Genomic DNA, 16,618 nt, shown 5'->3' with positions numbered 1-16,618 from the left:
CCAAAACAAGGCTGAAACAAACTAGAAACAAAGCATAAGCATTTAAACATGACATGTTACATGGTGTCGAAACTATCTAGTAGGAGCATACTTACTAGGGCTCATTCCGCACATGCAGAATAATGCACTTTCAAACTGCTTTCAGTGCTCTTTGAAGCTGTGCGGAATGGCAAAATCCACTTGCAAACAGTTGTGAAAGTGGTTTGCATGAGCGGAAGAGGCCAATGATAGACAGAAATGTAGTAGTACAGGCCACAGACCCTATCCTTTTACCAATACAACTTTCTAAATAATTTCATTACAGTATATTTTTATTTATCAATACAAAAAAAGCACACTTGAATAATTCTGTTGAGATGCTATTGCCACTGACATCACGTATGTGTATGAATTAATCATAATCTGATGGTTATTGTATATTAACCTGATGAATGTGAAATCTTGGCAGTGACATGGAGTTCAAGCAAAGAGCTGTATGAACTTTTCAGATAACTCGGGCCAATAATGCAAAATGCAATTTCTAAAAATCCAGCTCTCTAATACCACATAAATTCAATTGATTCTAACACACTTATTATAGACCTGATTTTCCCAATATACTACCTCCCTATTTAAGGGACTGTCCAACAATATATTGGGTACTCTCTCTTCTGGATAATCGGTCAGTGGAGAAAATAAAGCTGGTAGCTGAATTTTTGACCATGGTTTTAACTAACTAATGGGGCACAAATGTTCTGATATGTAATTTGGTTTGTATTTTTGATGCCTAATAAGGTCTGATTGATTGATTGATTGATTGAATTTAGCTTGAGGATAAGGAGCCTAATATTTCATATTGCTGTGGCAAAATTTTTATCTTCTGTATGTAAAAAATATAGTTCCTCACCTTGAAAAGGGGTAATTTTTACTTGCATTTGTATTCTTTTTATTGATGCTGTTCTTGTAATGTTTTGTTTTCATGATTGACTGTGTGACCTTTTTATATCATTTTTATGTATTGTTTTCACATTGTTAAAGTTGTATCCCTGGACCTGTCTGTCTACAGAACCAAAGAAATTTTGGCTGACCAATGGAAGCTAACTGACTTCTACATTTCAGAGTATAGAGAATTCTGAGAAAGATACTCCTGCACTTTAGATGATAGAAGTAAGGGATCTCCTCAGATACACAAGTTACACAAGTTACACAAGTTATCTATCTACTAAATGCAGTAGAAAATGAACTCCTATTACTCTGATAGGTTTACAAAAAGTTTTCTGATGGATACGTTCCCCATTAGTTGTCTTAACTATGCTACTACCCTATGAACAACATAACCCTCCACTCATGTAGTATTGATACATTGTCATTGTTTTTGGGGATGTCCACTGTTCATATCCCTTCCATGACTGAGAAGAGAAACTTTTCAGAAGAGGTGATGTATTTAATTAGAGGATCAAGGTAACTGTGTGATCCAGAACATCAATGCTATCCATCAACTTCTCCTGTTTGAACAAACCATCAGAGTGGAAACACACAAGCTAGACATTCCTGTTTAAGAAACTGCAGTCAAGAGGACCTGAATGACTCACCTGCTGGCCTGGTGGTGAAGAGTTTATCGGGGGCTGTACCTGTAGTGCCATGGAAGGAGACAGGATGGGTTGCTGTGGGACCTGCTGCATGCTGAGGGGCTGGTTGAGGATGGAGCTCTGAGGGTGGTGCAAAGACAGCTGCTGATGGAGAGGAGGGCTGATTTGGAAAGAAGGGGGTGGCGAGGCACTGATGCTGGGCAACATAGGCTTGGAGTTGAGGGTCCTGGAGAGGCCGGGGTGAGGATGTCCACGGTAGCTCTGCAGATCTGTTGGGGACAAGAAGGAGCCCAAGCCGGTATATGGTGAGGAGGCCTGCGGTGGCATTGTGTACAAGGGCTGTTTTGGTGGGATCATTTTCGAAGGTGGATTGGTTTGGGCACTTTTTGTCTCCCCCTGGTCAGCTGAGCTCTGTGGGAAGAAACAAACAAACACAAAGCAGTTTGCAAATTAAAGTTATTTAAATGAAGCAAATGAAATGTGGGCATGGGGATTATTTGAAGGCATTGTTGTCCTTTCCTTTAAAACACTTATCCCCTGCCATCTGGAAGATGTGAGGAACAAGCTGTAAGATATACTTGACATGTCTCACCAATGTTTTAATCTCATCTACTGATAGGAAATAACACTGAAAGCAATGTGAGATAGACCAGGCTGAGAGGGAGAGTGCCTGGACTATGGTCACCTACTAGAGATCTGAACTCAGAGCTCTCCGGTCTTTCACTCTAACCATTGTCAAGCTTTATATGCTGCCTCAGTACTAATGCCCCCTATTCCAAACACACTACAGTTGTGCCATGACTTCAACTGATCTTCTTCTCTCCTGCATCCCTGTAAAACTTGAAATTTCACAATCTTTTAAGTGCCAATTTAAAGTGATCACTTAACATTAAGTGCCACACACTGTGGAAATCACACTTTTGAGAGTGTTCACTCTGGCCCGAAACAAGGTGATCTGAAGGTGGGGGGAATTAAATATGACCCTTTGTCTTTGACAGTTCACTAACGGCTGGCGTTTAGTCTTATTCGGAAACTAAGACTCTGGACAGGTGTGGGATCAATTAAGATAATGCACCACCATAGCCTGATGGATCTGATTTTTTTTGGCTAAAGCTTTGCTGCTCTTTGCTCAAGGCTGAGAGTGGAGAGCTAACAGGGTCCTGACTGATTAGAGGACCAGATAAGCAAGAGATCCAAGCATAAAAACAGATTTTTTAATGTTGGCTCTATGCAGAGACTGGGGTATTTTTTGTAGCATAAACTGATATAGATAGATATTTGGGGACAATGCCTCCTTTTCCTTCCTTCCTTTCTTTTTTTTGGCTAAAGCTTTGCTGTTCTTTGCTCAAGGCTGAGAGTGGAGGAGAAAAAGGGGTTCTGACTGATTAGAGGGCCAGATAAGGAAGAGATCTAAGCAGTGAACGCCCCTTGCTCTCTGTTCAGTTTCCATCAATACAGCATGGCTGTCCTTGTTTTCCCAGCACATGCGCCTATGTGAGTGCCTTGTTCCCTTGAAGGCCGTTTTATCAACTACTTTAATCCTGCAACTGTATCACTAGGATTGGTTTGGGACATAGCATTATTTTCCTTGGTAATAGATGGTGATGCAGTAAAATAAGGATTATAGTTTTTGTGGAAAGTCAATAAGCAAGGAGGGAAAGGTATATTTTCTAATTTCAAGGGGCATCCTGCATTTGGGTTTTGTTAGGTATAGACACTTCAGGGTTTTTTTTTACTTATAGCTTTTAAGATTTAACAGTACAAATGGACCCTATGGTTTATAGAACACAACACTTTTACACAGTTTATTTATGAGGCACTTTGAAATGGTATCCTATTTTACAATTATGACCTTATTCATCCTTAACACCATTCTGTCATTATTAACACAGAATGGACTTGGGGCTGCATTCAGATTTAACCACAAACTATAATTAGTTTAGTTTATTTATTTGGAACATTTATATGCCACCTCTTCAGAAATCTGCTCAAGGCAACTTACAACTAATGAAACAAAGCCTTTAAAAAAAGCACTAAAAAGAAGCCAACACTAATCAAGAGCATAATCCATAAAGAACAAGACGGTGCCATTAAAACAAGTCAGGGTGCAACAAGTACACATGGAGCTGACTACAATGATGCAAATAAAATGATCCTTGGGTCAGAAAAAGACTATTAAATGTTTAAAAGATAAACAGTCCCATTCAATGGGCCAGGCACCTGGCGCCAGTGCTGCAGTCGCACTGTCCCACCATTCCCAGGGAGGCATCCCAGCACTGTGGGAAGGCTTAAAAAGCAAAAAAGCCTCCCCACTGCCTGGAGGTCCCCATTAGGCTTAACGGACTTAGGTCTGAAGCTCCCATTCCTTCACTGACCAAGTCCCCAGCCCCCCCGCCCGCCCCCCATTATTTTGGTGCGGGTGCAAGGATGCTGGCATGGCATCCAGCACAATGTCTCACCACCGAGGAGGGCTATGGTGGCTGTCCACCGGTGGATTCCCCCCCCCCCCCCGACCCCTTGAATGGGGCTGAAAACCTCTTAGTTAAAAGCCTAAATAAAAATGATTGTTTTAGTTTGGCATCCAAAGGAAAGTATGACAAGTGCCAGGGGAGTCTCATGGGGGAGATCATTTCAAAAGCATTGAAGAGGCCCTATGTTTGGTTGACGCATCCCTCATCTCTGAAGGCGAGGCAGAGGGAAGATGATCTTAACTGTTAAACTGGATAATATAGCGGAATCCGTCCATCTAGTACCCTGACCCAAGCCATTCAGGGTTGGAATGGTAAGCAGTGACACTTTGAATAGTGCCTGGAATCAGGTGTGCAACCAGAGCAGACCTTTCAGCACAAGTGTGATACAATTTCAGCATCCCACCTCCAAAAATAACCTGGCTGCTGCAATTTGGACTATCTGATGTTTCTGAACAGTTCTCAAATGCAGTCCCACATAAAATGCATTACAGTAAGTTAATATGGATGTTCATGGATCACTGGAGCCAAATCATTGTTATAACAACAAAGCTTCGAGGCATCTGGACTCAAGATTTGAAATCCTGGTCTGCAGGCAAGAAATAACCCTCATGTGGTTGTCTGAATGCAGTAACAAGTTCTGGTTAGTCATAACCAGAAAATTTTCAATTCTCAAAATACATGCCCAAAAAGGAAGGAGAGAGAGAGATGGAGTGCTGGAACTTAAGGTTCAGTCTTATACTAACAAACCATGATTTATTTGAATGCAGCCTGAGTGACAGGTGCTTCCCAAGGCACACAATGATTTCACAGCAGAGGACAGAGTAGTTGAAACTACGTCAAAATACTACAATGCTATCACTGATTGCTTGGGACAGGGAACACCATCTCAGTGATTATAAGGTTTATTTATCTGATTTATACCCAGGCTCGTGGCAGCCTCCAATAAAGACACAATACAGCAATTAAAAACATAAATACATTAAAATTCCAGTAATAAAAACTGATAGTGACTGAAACACAACAAGGGATTCAAATCATAAGGATGGGACAAGATGATAAATAAACAAAGGGAAGGGAGGGGAAAGCAAGATGGAAAGTGTCATTGCCTTCAACCTTAGCCCTGGTGAAACAACTCAGTCTTGTAGACCCTGTGGAACTGCCTCAGATTTTGCAGGACCCGGGGTCTCACTAGAAAGAGAGTTCTAGACTGGGGACAGAGCTGAAAAGACTGAGGTTGTAGTTGAGGGCAGGCAGATAACTTTAGATTGGAAATACTGGGATAAAAACTGGTGGTTAGAAATTCTTATTGTCCAACTGACAAAGGCAAAAAACTTTCAATTGAGGGAAACTTGAGTACAGTATATGCTATCTGCCATGCCACCTGCTCCATTCTGTAGACTGCTTCAAAAGCAGGGCTTCTGTTACAATTATTTTTTAGTTATTTATCTATATAAAGCAATGGTAAGATTTTAAGCCACTTCCTAGGAAAGGTGTCTGCTAAACATCCTAATTTCAGGTTTATTTAAATATGAAAGTCACTTTTTAAACTCTTTTTTTAAATAAAAAGGCCATAATAGTTATTATTGCTGCTTTGCTAAATGTGGCAAGATACTGTGCCAATGAATTATATGCAGCGTGGGTGGAATACCAATATCCAAATATCCATCCTTTAATACATTCAGCGCAGTTATGAATCTTTTTAAACACTTAACCAACAAAAGGGACTCAGATTATTTCCTTTTTGACCTTTTCGCCACAACTCTTAACCTTCAAGTATGGCTCTGTTAATTCCCCAGGCAAGGTTCCTCAGTGCTTATTCCTCAGCATGAAGTGTATGTTTACCTCAGGTTTAATTACACTAAAATTAAAATTATGGAACTTTTTTTTGTAAAAAAAATAAAATGTAATTCAATATTCACTTCAAAACTGCAGTCTCTGACTGGCATGTCTGATTTAAGAAGCAGTATATGGTTTTTGAGAAATTTGTGAGCCACACAGAGGTCAAGTCCAGTTCGAGAAAGCTTAGTAGTCAGCCTTCTGCCACTTGTAATCTCCAGACTAAAGGCTAAACTGCACATGATTACTTGTGACATGACTTTTGTCATCGTAATTCAACGTATTTTAACTTTCATCAAATCCCAGCAAATTCTCTCCTGTCCCTGAACAGATCAGTATCTATTGACTAATTGTTTTCCACCTCCAAGCCTGCTTACCAACATTTCTTCCTCATGTCCAACTGTTATTTCTCTGTAAAACAACTTAGGAGTTCTGAAGTGAAAATAGCATTTTCTCACTGCTAAGCCCAAGTTTTTTTTTTTGCTATACTTTGCTTAGAGGTACTCTAGATGGTACTGTGCAATCCTGACCTCAAATTCCAAGAAGTAAGAGCTCTCATGACTCAGCATATGAGGTACTAAGAATTTATGTTCTTCAAGTGGAACAGAATAATTTGAGACATGTGTTGGGAAGGAACAATAGCAGACATGGTCAGATTTTAGAATGGAAGCATTGTGCTAGGCTAAGGTGACCAGATGGTCACCTTTGTGATCCGGGACGGGGAGAAGCTGACGTCTTGTAGCGGCCCGCCAAGGCCTTCTGTGAGTTTCTGGGGCTCACCATTTGCCACCCTGTGACAGGCGACAGCGGCGAGGCCCCAGAAGCCGACCACAACCGCAGGAGCACACGGGTTTCTGGGGCTCACCATTTGCCGTAGCCCCTGTGACGGAAGCGTGGCGAGGCCCAGAAGCCGATACTGCCAGCGACGCAGGAAGCGCCACCGAGCTTCTGGGGCTTTCGCCCGTTTGCAGCCCTGTGATGACAGAGCAGCAAATGATAAGGTAAGCCCCAGAAGGCCATGCGGCTCCTAGCGACTGGCGGCGCTACGAGAGAACTGCCGCACTGCGCGGCTGAGCCCCCAAAGGCAGTGCGAAGCAATATTCCCTGTCGGAAGGACAATTTGTAGAACCCGTGGGACACAGGACAAATTGTCCAAAGGCGGGCCGGTCCTGCCAAAAGCGGGACGGCTGGTCAGCCTATGCTAGGCAGCAACATGAATCCATGTTTGGCAGCTTCCAATAATCTTAATGATCATGTATGTAACTCAACATCATTAGTATAATTGCTCAAGGGAACCAGTAACCACATGCAAATATATTGTGTGAATTAATACTGAATGACATTGACAATTCTGCATGAATTCTTTTTGTACCATTCTCCATCTTTACTCTGTTAGATGTTCCTGATCTAATTGTTTTAATAAATCAGCTCTTTAAAAGATATTGTAGTGAAGAGAGACTCACAGGTGAGGAGCAGAGGGGCCTAACGGGGCAATATAGGGAGAGGTGGTCCCTCAGGTATGCAGGTCCAAGGCCATGAATGGCTTTAAAGGTCAAAACCAACACTTTAAACATGACCTGGAACTCAATCGGCAGCCAGTTCAGATGGTATAGAACTGGTGTAATCCAGTCCCTGCTCGAAGCTCCAGTAAGGAGTCTGGCTGCTGCATTCTGCACGAGTTTCAATTTCTGGATCGTGGCTAAAGGTAAGCCTGCGTAGTCCTGGAAGATCTTGGCACCAATGGTAGTCCTGGAGGTAGTCTTGGAAGATCTTGGCACAAATGGTTGGTTTTCTGGGTGTTTTCATTCCCTCCCCTCATTTGTTATGTTTAAGCTTTTTCTGCAAACCTGGGAATACTTTCAGATTAGCATATACATCTCCCCAGTCTATATCTGGCCTCATTTTGCAGATTTTTTTAAAAATATGCACGCTGGGGAAAACTCACAAATGTATATAAGAACTTCTTTACTGAATCAGACAAAATCCAGCATGCTGTTTCTGACTGTGGTCAACCAGATGCCTCTTAAACAATGAAAAATTCATCCTCTTCTCTAATACCCTTTTAGCTTTTTTTGCTTGTTTATTTTCTAGTGCCTTCAAACATAAACAAGCTATCCTTTTACATGACCATTGATCCTATCCCTTCTAAAACCTTCACCATTCTAGAAGTTCTATAATCACAATGATGAAAATTTGCCTGAATTTTGCGTGTGTATGTGGAGTGGAATTTAGAATTATTTGATGCAGAATTCTGCAGATCCTGAATATTAATACAAACTCTCTCATGTTTTAAATCAGAGGTAAACCACCAGATCAGTTGTATGTACACTTCAAGACATCCTTCGTTGGCAGGAAATTGCTTACAAGAAAAGGTGAACTGCAGAGTACAAATAACCACAAAGGGCTCTGATATGGTTTGAATGTGAAATGAGCCACTCTTTTTTAAAAAGAGTTTGGAAGAACTATGAAGACAATTTGGTCTTTGATTATGAAGGGGAAAATGTACTTGAACCTTACTTCATGGAAGAGCAATTGAATCCCCACTTAGCATTTGTTTCCATTTTTATCAAAGGTTTTGGTCCTTTGCTTTTCACTGTTGGTTTTGTACTTTAATTTGTGTTGTGCATGAATGCTGCCTGGTTTTGATAATATATGTATAGTATTTACATGTACATTGTAGATTATATACACACAGACAAAAAGCTGATCTTCTGATACACAAATGATGTTGAAAAATGAATACATTTAATGAGAAACATTTAGTGTGAGAAACGAAAGTGGTGTGAAGATACAGCACAGATTTGATTCTTGCAAGGGAGGCGCAAAGTCAAAATGGCTATTTTTTAACTGAAACACAGATGAGAAATTAAAAATTACCTATTTCTTGTTCAGATGTGCTTAACCAAGTTATGAGGCTGGTCATAGGGCGCCTTCTCTCAAAATACTGCACTAACCCCCAGGAAACCAGGTCTTACACTTGTGCAGCAGCAGAAAAACTGGCATCTTCACAGTGTTTTCCTGAGCCACGCCACAGAGTATTTTGCTTAGCTCTCACAGAAGGTAGTTAACACTGAAATTAGTTTTGATAGCATGGTTACAGCGCATTTCTTAAAAACTTGCTTTTTCCCCAGAGATTTTCATGAGTTGCAACTAATTTATCATTGCCACATCCACAGAGATTCACCTATGAAACATAGTCTGTTACCTTGGAAACCAAGCTGGCCCGATAGGCTGCCAGAGCTTTAAGGTACTCCTTCTTTGCTGCTTCAGTTTTCCGTTTATATGCCTGAAAGGGTCAAGAAGAGAATATTAATTAAACCAAGGGAATGGAATGGTGGCCTTTTGACCATGCTGTGGCTTACCACTTACATGTTGCTCAAGTGGGGCCTTGGCTTTGTTCAAGTATGTCTGATGCAAAAACACAACTGAGATGCTGCTTTCAAAGATAAAGGCTCAGTCCTGAATCAGCCCCCCCCCCCCATTAAACAGAAACTTGACCTAGAAATCAGAAACCTGTTACCCCCCCTGGTCTTCCTGCTTAACATTAATATTATGCGCTTCATCATATTAGACAGCTCACTGGCATTTTGAAGTGGATACAGTTCCCCTTTTTACAATACACTATTTAGACTTATTTTTTTATCAATAAGAAAACTTCTGGCAACAAAAGAGATTCCCCTCTGCCCCGCCCCGAATCCAAGGCTTTTCCTGGTGTGGGCCCCCCAATCTTCGTAATGGGTTCTTTGTTGCTGCACATGCAATCGTTGCTTTTTAAAGTCTAAGGTATTATGCTAAGATTGTACTTTTTATTTGTGTCTTTGTCCTTCACAGGGGACCCCAATCTTTTTGAGACTGCAGGCACCTTTGGAATGCTGACAATGCATGGTGGGCACCGTTAAAAAATGGCTGTCAAAAGTGGTTGCTACAGGAGGGGCAGCCAGTCATACAATGGCTGCTGTAGTTGACCTTCAGTCACATAGTGAAGATCCTTGTGTTGTGGTGGCAGCTGCTGCCAAAGCAACATTTAAAACATGGAGTCAATCAGATCTCCAGTGACCCATCAGAAACCTTGCTGGGCACCCCCCTCAAAAGTGGCTCTACTCACTTTTTAAAAGCTCTTTGTGGACACCAGGAAAGGTGCTGGTGGGAACCAAGGCACCCTTTAGTATCACACTAGTATCACACTGGTCTAGTGTATGTTCTCATTCTTTCCCTGGTTTTGATATTGTTGTTGGATTTTAGAATGTCTTAGTGCTGACATTGTGGCATGTCATTTTAATGAGTGGCTTTAAAGGGTTTATTGCACTGTGTTTTTAGTCCTTTTGGTTGGAAGTTGACTAAAATTATATGGCTGAAAGAGGGGATACAATTTTTAACAAATACCTGCCCGGTCAATGCTTCTCAGTTGAAAGGGAAAACTTTTACTTCCCTTACAAGCTTAGATTCACAGCTATTGAAGCCAACTGACACTCTGAGCTGACATTTTTCAATGGTTTCTTGAAATAGAGCAAGAAAGCCATCACTGCAGGACTTGGGGTGTGTGAGCTAAAAGAGACCAGATATTGCTCCGGTTGATACTGATGTGAACCTGCTTTAGTTGCCTTGAAATCTACAGGCTCCAGCTTCTCCTTTGTATTTAGGACACTCTCTATAGTGAGGCTGTTCAATAATTACAATTGTCAAAAGTGGGGAAAAAATCCTTTGTGATGAGATAATGGTTTCCTGGTCCCAACTGCATTCAGAATAGTTACTTTGTACCACCATCTATAGGGGAGTCCAGTTTCATGATGTCAAAAGAAAATTTGAATATTAACACAATTAATAGCTGTTAATATTCATGCTGGGAAAGCAGACTTTTCTGAAAATCTCCTGAAATTGCCCTAAAATTAGGACATTCAGCAATTGTGATGTTTTAATTTGAATTAAAACTACATAGGTAAAAAAGTTGATTTGTATATGTAGCTGAAATCTTTGCTACAAGGAAACTTGCTCTATAGTTAACAAGTGAAACCAATTTGAGCTTCAAAGACCCATTCCATTTTCTGCAGAAGACTCCCAAGAAAAGATCTGGTTTGTCAGCGAATAAATTTCTTTCGTTTAAAAGTTTACTTTAGTTACACTAAGAAAGATTTAGCTCCAGGGAAAAGTTGCAGGTTTTGTAGATAATGATCCTCTCCCTCTCTCTTTTTCTTTCTTGCTCAAGGTAAAAAGTTAGAAGAGAGCTTAACCAATATTTGATCTCCTTAATCTCAAAATGAATTGATGTTCATGTGCAGCAAACTCTTAAGAAAACCAAAGAAATCCAGGAATAATAGTTTTATGAAATGAAACTGATGAATTCAATAAGTCATATCTTTCACATCTTTCTTAGGTTTGATGTGGTAGTTCTTTCACAGCATTCCCACCCCTAGTGCTTGATAATATGATAATTGTACAAATGAAACAGAGGAAAAGAAATTGAACGAGGGGATAAGTCTTGCATTCCATTTTCCTAACTCTTAATTTCAGGCAGGTCCCATAAATCAGAGTTCCCTGAAATGCCATCTGGGTTTGTAAAGACAGAGGCTGTGAGCTCCTTTCATGCCCATCTAGTCATATGAATATGGAACCCACTTGGTTTCCTAGGAATGGTGGCAAGGATTCTCCCCACCAGGGGAAGAGGACAGAACTTTCTCTTTCCTCTTTCAGAAGGCAGGAATTCATTGTGTTGACACTGCCTGCACCCACCTTGCTTTCAGATTACTTCAGTGTGTTATTTAGAAAATGTGCTGGGAGCCAATAACTCAGCCCTAGGAACTTTAATGGGTTGAGTGGCAGTTTTAATGAAGACATCATAATTACTTCCAATATAAAACTGAACTGGTTTCACTCTATTTTCCAATGCAAAGGATTTCAGCAGAGACAGAAAGACACTATTCCATATTCACAGACAATAATAATCAATGGAAGTTGCCTTCAAAAACCTACAGCTTTTCTGTACAAGTATGATGATCACAGTCAGCATAGGTAGTGATGTGATTGTCAGACCAAATGTGCAAATGTCTATTACAGAAGTATTTCCATATTTCTAGAGCATTATCTTTTCCAGGGTACAAATTACAGCAACCACTTGACATTTTCCCAACAACCCCACAGATGTAGCTGCCTACAGGAAGTACATCTGATACAGGGCATAAAGAACATATATCCCATGACAATACCACATGCAGAGGTAATTGCTCCCAGAAAGTACAACATGGGAGGAGAGGCTGAAAGGAAGGGACAAGACTGAAAATCAAGATTTCCAAATTTAAGATTAATTTTTTAATATTCTTATTTCTGTCTTGATTTTTGTAGGTGCTGAAACACATTACTGTTAAAATCATACGGTTTCTCTAATAACCATATTTGTTGGGCTTACAAGAGCCTTATACAATTTATCTGTTTATGGCACTAATAGACAGTTCAATATCAACTATTCAAAGACCCAAATTATTGTGTTTGGTAACCAAAAAAAAATAATCAACGGCTATCTAACTCATCAGTTATTGACTTTTTCTTATTTGGGTGTCCTCTTTTTCAGAAGCAAATTGGGGTAGGGAATGTTTGTTCAGTCCCATTCAAGATCTAACAGACTACCCATAAGGCTCTTTTCTTATCTTGCCTATTTTAAAATATAGTGAGATATATTTCTAATGGAAGCAGAACATGAAGTTCTAGTTCATCAAATGAATTCAGAAACTATTCAACATCTCCTTAAAGCATCTCTTGACTTTGTCTAAAATTATTCCAGGGTATCTGCTCAAACCTGAGACTGATCTAATTTTGTTCTGCAAGACTGATGGAAAGTAGAACATTAAAATAGTGGAAATCTTTGTTCCATTAAACTAAGATGGCTTTGTCAAAACAATATCTATCTATAAATATCTATAATATCTATAAATGTCTACAATATCTATAAATATCAAAATATTATTTAGAATTAATCAATATCAACAACCTTTATTGGCATAACACTTAATCAGAAAACTACCCTTCCCTTTCTATGGCAACAATGTGGGATTAGTTGGCCATTCGGGGGCCAAGCAAGAGTTTTTAAAAATCCAGACCAGGATAATGGATTCCCACAGAGGCGGAGCTACAAGGGGAACGGGGGTGCGCGTTGCACCGGGCGCGCACCTGGGGGGGGGGAGCCAAAATGTCAGGTTTGGTTTTTGTTTTTAATGTTTTTCAGTTTTTGCTCTGCAGGGGGTGCATTTTTAGGCTAGCAGCACCAAAAGTTCAGGGAGTTTTCAGGGGATTCTCCTGATGATACCACCCAAGTTAGGTGAGGTTTGGATCAGGGGGTCCAAAGTTATGGACTTCCAAAGCGGGTGGCCCATCCCCCATTGTTTCCAATGGGAGCTAATAGGAGATGGGGGCTACACCTTTGAGAGTCCATAACTTTGGACCCCCTGAACCAAACCTCACCAGACCTGGGTGGTATCATCAGGACAGTCTCCTAAAGATACACTGAAATTTTGATGCTGCTAGCCTAAAAACTGTTCCCCCTGCAGGCTGAAAACTGAAAAAACACTAAAAAATACAAAAAACACAAACAAACATGGGGGGAAGGCATCAAAACTCAGATTTTGTACCGGGCTCCATTTTCCCTAGCCATGCCTCTGGATTCCCCCCACCTGCTTCAATTTTCCTCCTGCTTCAATTTGCTGGGATTGGGTTTTATAAATAGCCCTGATCCTGAGCGGTTGATGAGTCCTTAACTGGGAACAGAAAGATCTGTGTGGGTGAGGTGATTGTTGCTTCATTAGACTGGAAAGCACCCCGAGGCCCCCAAGGAAGAGGAAGGCACTCAAACCAGCCACATTTGGCCCCACAGTCTCAGAGGGCTGATGGAGGTTAATCTCTAGGTGCTGTGAATCAGTGCTTGAACCTTTACATTGCATAGTGTGAGGGGATGCAGTTCACGGGCAACATCTCTCTGCACAAGATTGTTTCATTTGGTACATAAACCGACTTTTCCTTTTATTTATTTACATTATTTACTTGGAGTGAAGGTTGATTACACACAGTGAGTCAACACAGTCACTGGGTGGAACATGCAATAGGTTGTAGAACCAACCAGAAATCTCAAAACAGAACTGAAGCAAAGTGTGAATATTAACATGATACACCACATGCAAAATTCCATAGGAGGATCCTAGTTTCAACAAACTATACAAAGTAGTATGGACCACAGTCACTAATATTTTTTTCTAAATAACTTTGTGAATCATTTTGTACAGTGCAACCTTGTTGCTTCCATAGAAAACCCATCTTGAATTATTCAGTTTTACATAGTTTGTGGAAAGCCAGGTGAGTGGGAACCTTCCTAACCTTCTCAGGCAGGCTATTCCACAACTATTTTCCACAATGGAAAAAGCACATATATGGGCAGTGGTTGGTTCTGCCCATCTGCAGTGGCATCTGCAGCAGACCTTGCTCCAATAAGCAAAGCTGTAATGAAGGAGCATAGAGGGAGAGGTAGTTTCAGAGATATAAGAGTTCAAGGCCATGAAGGACTTTGTATATGATAACCAATACTTGAAATTGAGCCTGGTAGCTGATAGGTTGCCAGTGAAGAGGTTGTAGAGGGGAATAAGAGGCATGTTCCATCTAGCTCCTGTTAATACCCAAGTTGCAGCATTCTGCACCAACTGGAGTTTCCAAATGACTTTTGAAAGGAGACCAATGTACAATGCATGACAGTAGTCAAGTCTCAATGTCACTGTGATGTGGATGCAAGTGGCCAGACCAGCTGTAATAAGGCAAGGGGCTATCTTTCAGGCTAGACTATATGGACATCTAATGAGAGCTGACTGTCATGATTGTCTGTGATTTGGCTGGAGGTACTCCCATCGGTCTTTTATCACTGCTGCAATATCTGAAAGGTGGTTGCATGTAAGTGAACCATGTGCAGTGAACACTACAGGGACTGACTTTTGGTATGCAACTGAGGGTTTTCCACAAGCCCTTCTACCAGCACTGTGCTAAAAGGGAGTTAATGCAGAATCCTGAACATGACTACTTCTGTGCATGGCACTAGTGACTATAAATTAACATAAAATGCAGCTCCCATGGTGGGGGTTGTAATGAGAATGGGATGAACAGCTTTTGATGATTCCATATAAACATTTCAGACAGGAAATTCCATTAGATAAATGGTAAGGCAAGGCTTGTCTTCAGTTGACAGATTGCTGTGTGTAGATAAATCTCTCTCACACACACACATACATACACAGACAAACACTCACTGAGAGATAGCCAGTGTGATAACTTGTTGGACGGTGCCAGCAAAAAAAGGCAAATCTGGATTCATTCTCCATCTATCACTCAGAAGGTGGCCGGCACTGTTAGCACTAACCACATAGATTGTCTGTTTGGGGATGTTTGCATGGCCCTAATCTAGTAAGGATCACCGCACTGGGATTTCTACATGGTGCAGATCACCTGTAATGGATTGGTATTTAATGCTTTAAATATAAGTTAATTGACAGGGCTAACAACAGGCAAAGGCTCAGTTCTCTAGGAGAGTTTCACTGCCAAGCAGAGGCCCCTCAGACCTTCTTGCTTCTGCCTCTCTACGATTATCTGATGAAATGTCAAAAATTACCACCACCCCCACCACCCCGTTCCAGTCTGCCTTGTGGGGTAAAATGAGAGTAGTCTCCATTTAAGAAAAATAATAACAGGGAAATGAACCCAGACAATGCTGAGATGATATAAGTGTCAATACATTTTAAAGGTCTTATTTTATGTTATGAGGGTCATGTACAAAAGGCTGCACAGTAACTGGCAGTGATAGGACAGGCGTGAAACTGCCGCCTCCAACCATCATAAGGAACATGAACACACACACATACACATTTATACATATACATACAGGATACATCTCAAAAACATGTGTCTGCGCAGAACAAAGGCAACGAGATCCTTTACTTCCCCATCTACCCACTCACCCACAAACAATAATCCTCCATCATCCAGCCCTCTTCCTCCTCTCTACCTCTTAAACAGCTGAGAAAGGGGAAAGCTGGTAAGCATTTCAAGTTTCAGTTGTAGAGATCAACTGAATATTCTAAGCCCAATCATCCAACTCCTGCATTCTAGTGCACAGCATGTGATATTCAGGCATCTTCTTCAGTCCCTTTTCTCACTAATTTGCACATGTGTACGTCTCTTCTTAACAGATAACATTTTCTGTTCCATCTCACATTCTACGTCTATCATAATTCACATGCAGACCGATAATTTGGAAAAGGCGTATAGATTCTAAGTTGCCTCACTAGAAAATGCAAATGGGAACCCTCAATACTGGTGGGGATCCTTAAACACCAAGGGCTCAATTTGCCCCACTCTGTTTTACTGCGGGGCTTGTGCAGGGCATCTGTCCCAGGGTATGAGTTTCCAATCAGCAACTAACAGCCCCCTCGTCCCTGTCACATCATGTGTCTCTCCAACCTATGCTCATTTGTGTGGGTTGGGAGCTGCCACTTGAACTGCCACCCATGGCTTGAGTTGTGCAGCACCTGGCACAAGGTGGGAAAAAACCAAGCCTGGCCAGAGCCCTTCTCTCCGCCCTACTTGATCTCTGGTGGTTTGGACTGGCAACTGTCAGCATCAAATTGTACAGCCTGTGCCAACCAGGTGCTGCTGTGCAGCGCCAGCTGAAGTGCAGAGGAGCTAGCCAGTGGGACTCAGTAGAGAAGGATGGCTGCCATCCCT

The 16,618-nt window shown here is 41.2% G+C and overlaps 1 protein-coding gene across 8 annotated transcripts in view; it reads right to left on the bottom strand.

Annotated features, from left to right (window-relative positions):
• TOX2 (TOX high mobility group box family member 2) overlaps window positions 1-16,618 on the bottom strand; it is a 289,944-nt gene that overhangs the window by 11,759 nt on the left and 261,567 nt on the right. For all 8 annotated transcript variants that reach the window (XM_048496202.1, XM_048496198.1, XM_048496200.1 and 5 more), the window contains 2 exons: window positions 9,081-9,161; window positions 1,572-1,979 (listed from right to left, as the gene is read on the bottom strand). In XM_048496202.1, coding sequence (XP_048352159.1) covers window positions 1,572-1,979; window positions 9,081-9,161 — 489 coding nt within the window. The remainder of the gene's footprint in view (window positions 1-1,571; window positions 1,980-9,080; window positions 9,162-16,618) is intronic.

The sequence above is a fragment of the Sphaerodactylus townsendi genome, linkage group LG05, assembly GCF_021028975.2.
Source record: "Sphaerodactylus townsendi isolate TG3544 linkage group LG05, MPM_Stown_v2.3, whole genome shotgun sequence".
In the NCBI taxonomy this organism is placed as follows: Eukaryota; Metazoa; Chordata; class Lepidosauria; order Squamata; family Sphaerodactylidae; genus Sphaerodactylus; species Sphaerodactylus townsendi.
This window is presented reverse-complemented; position numbering and strand designations above follow the sequence as displayed.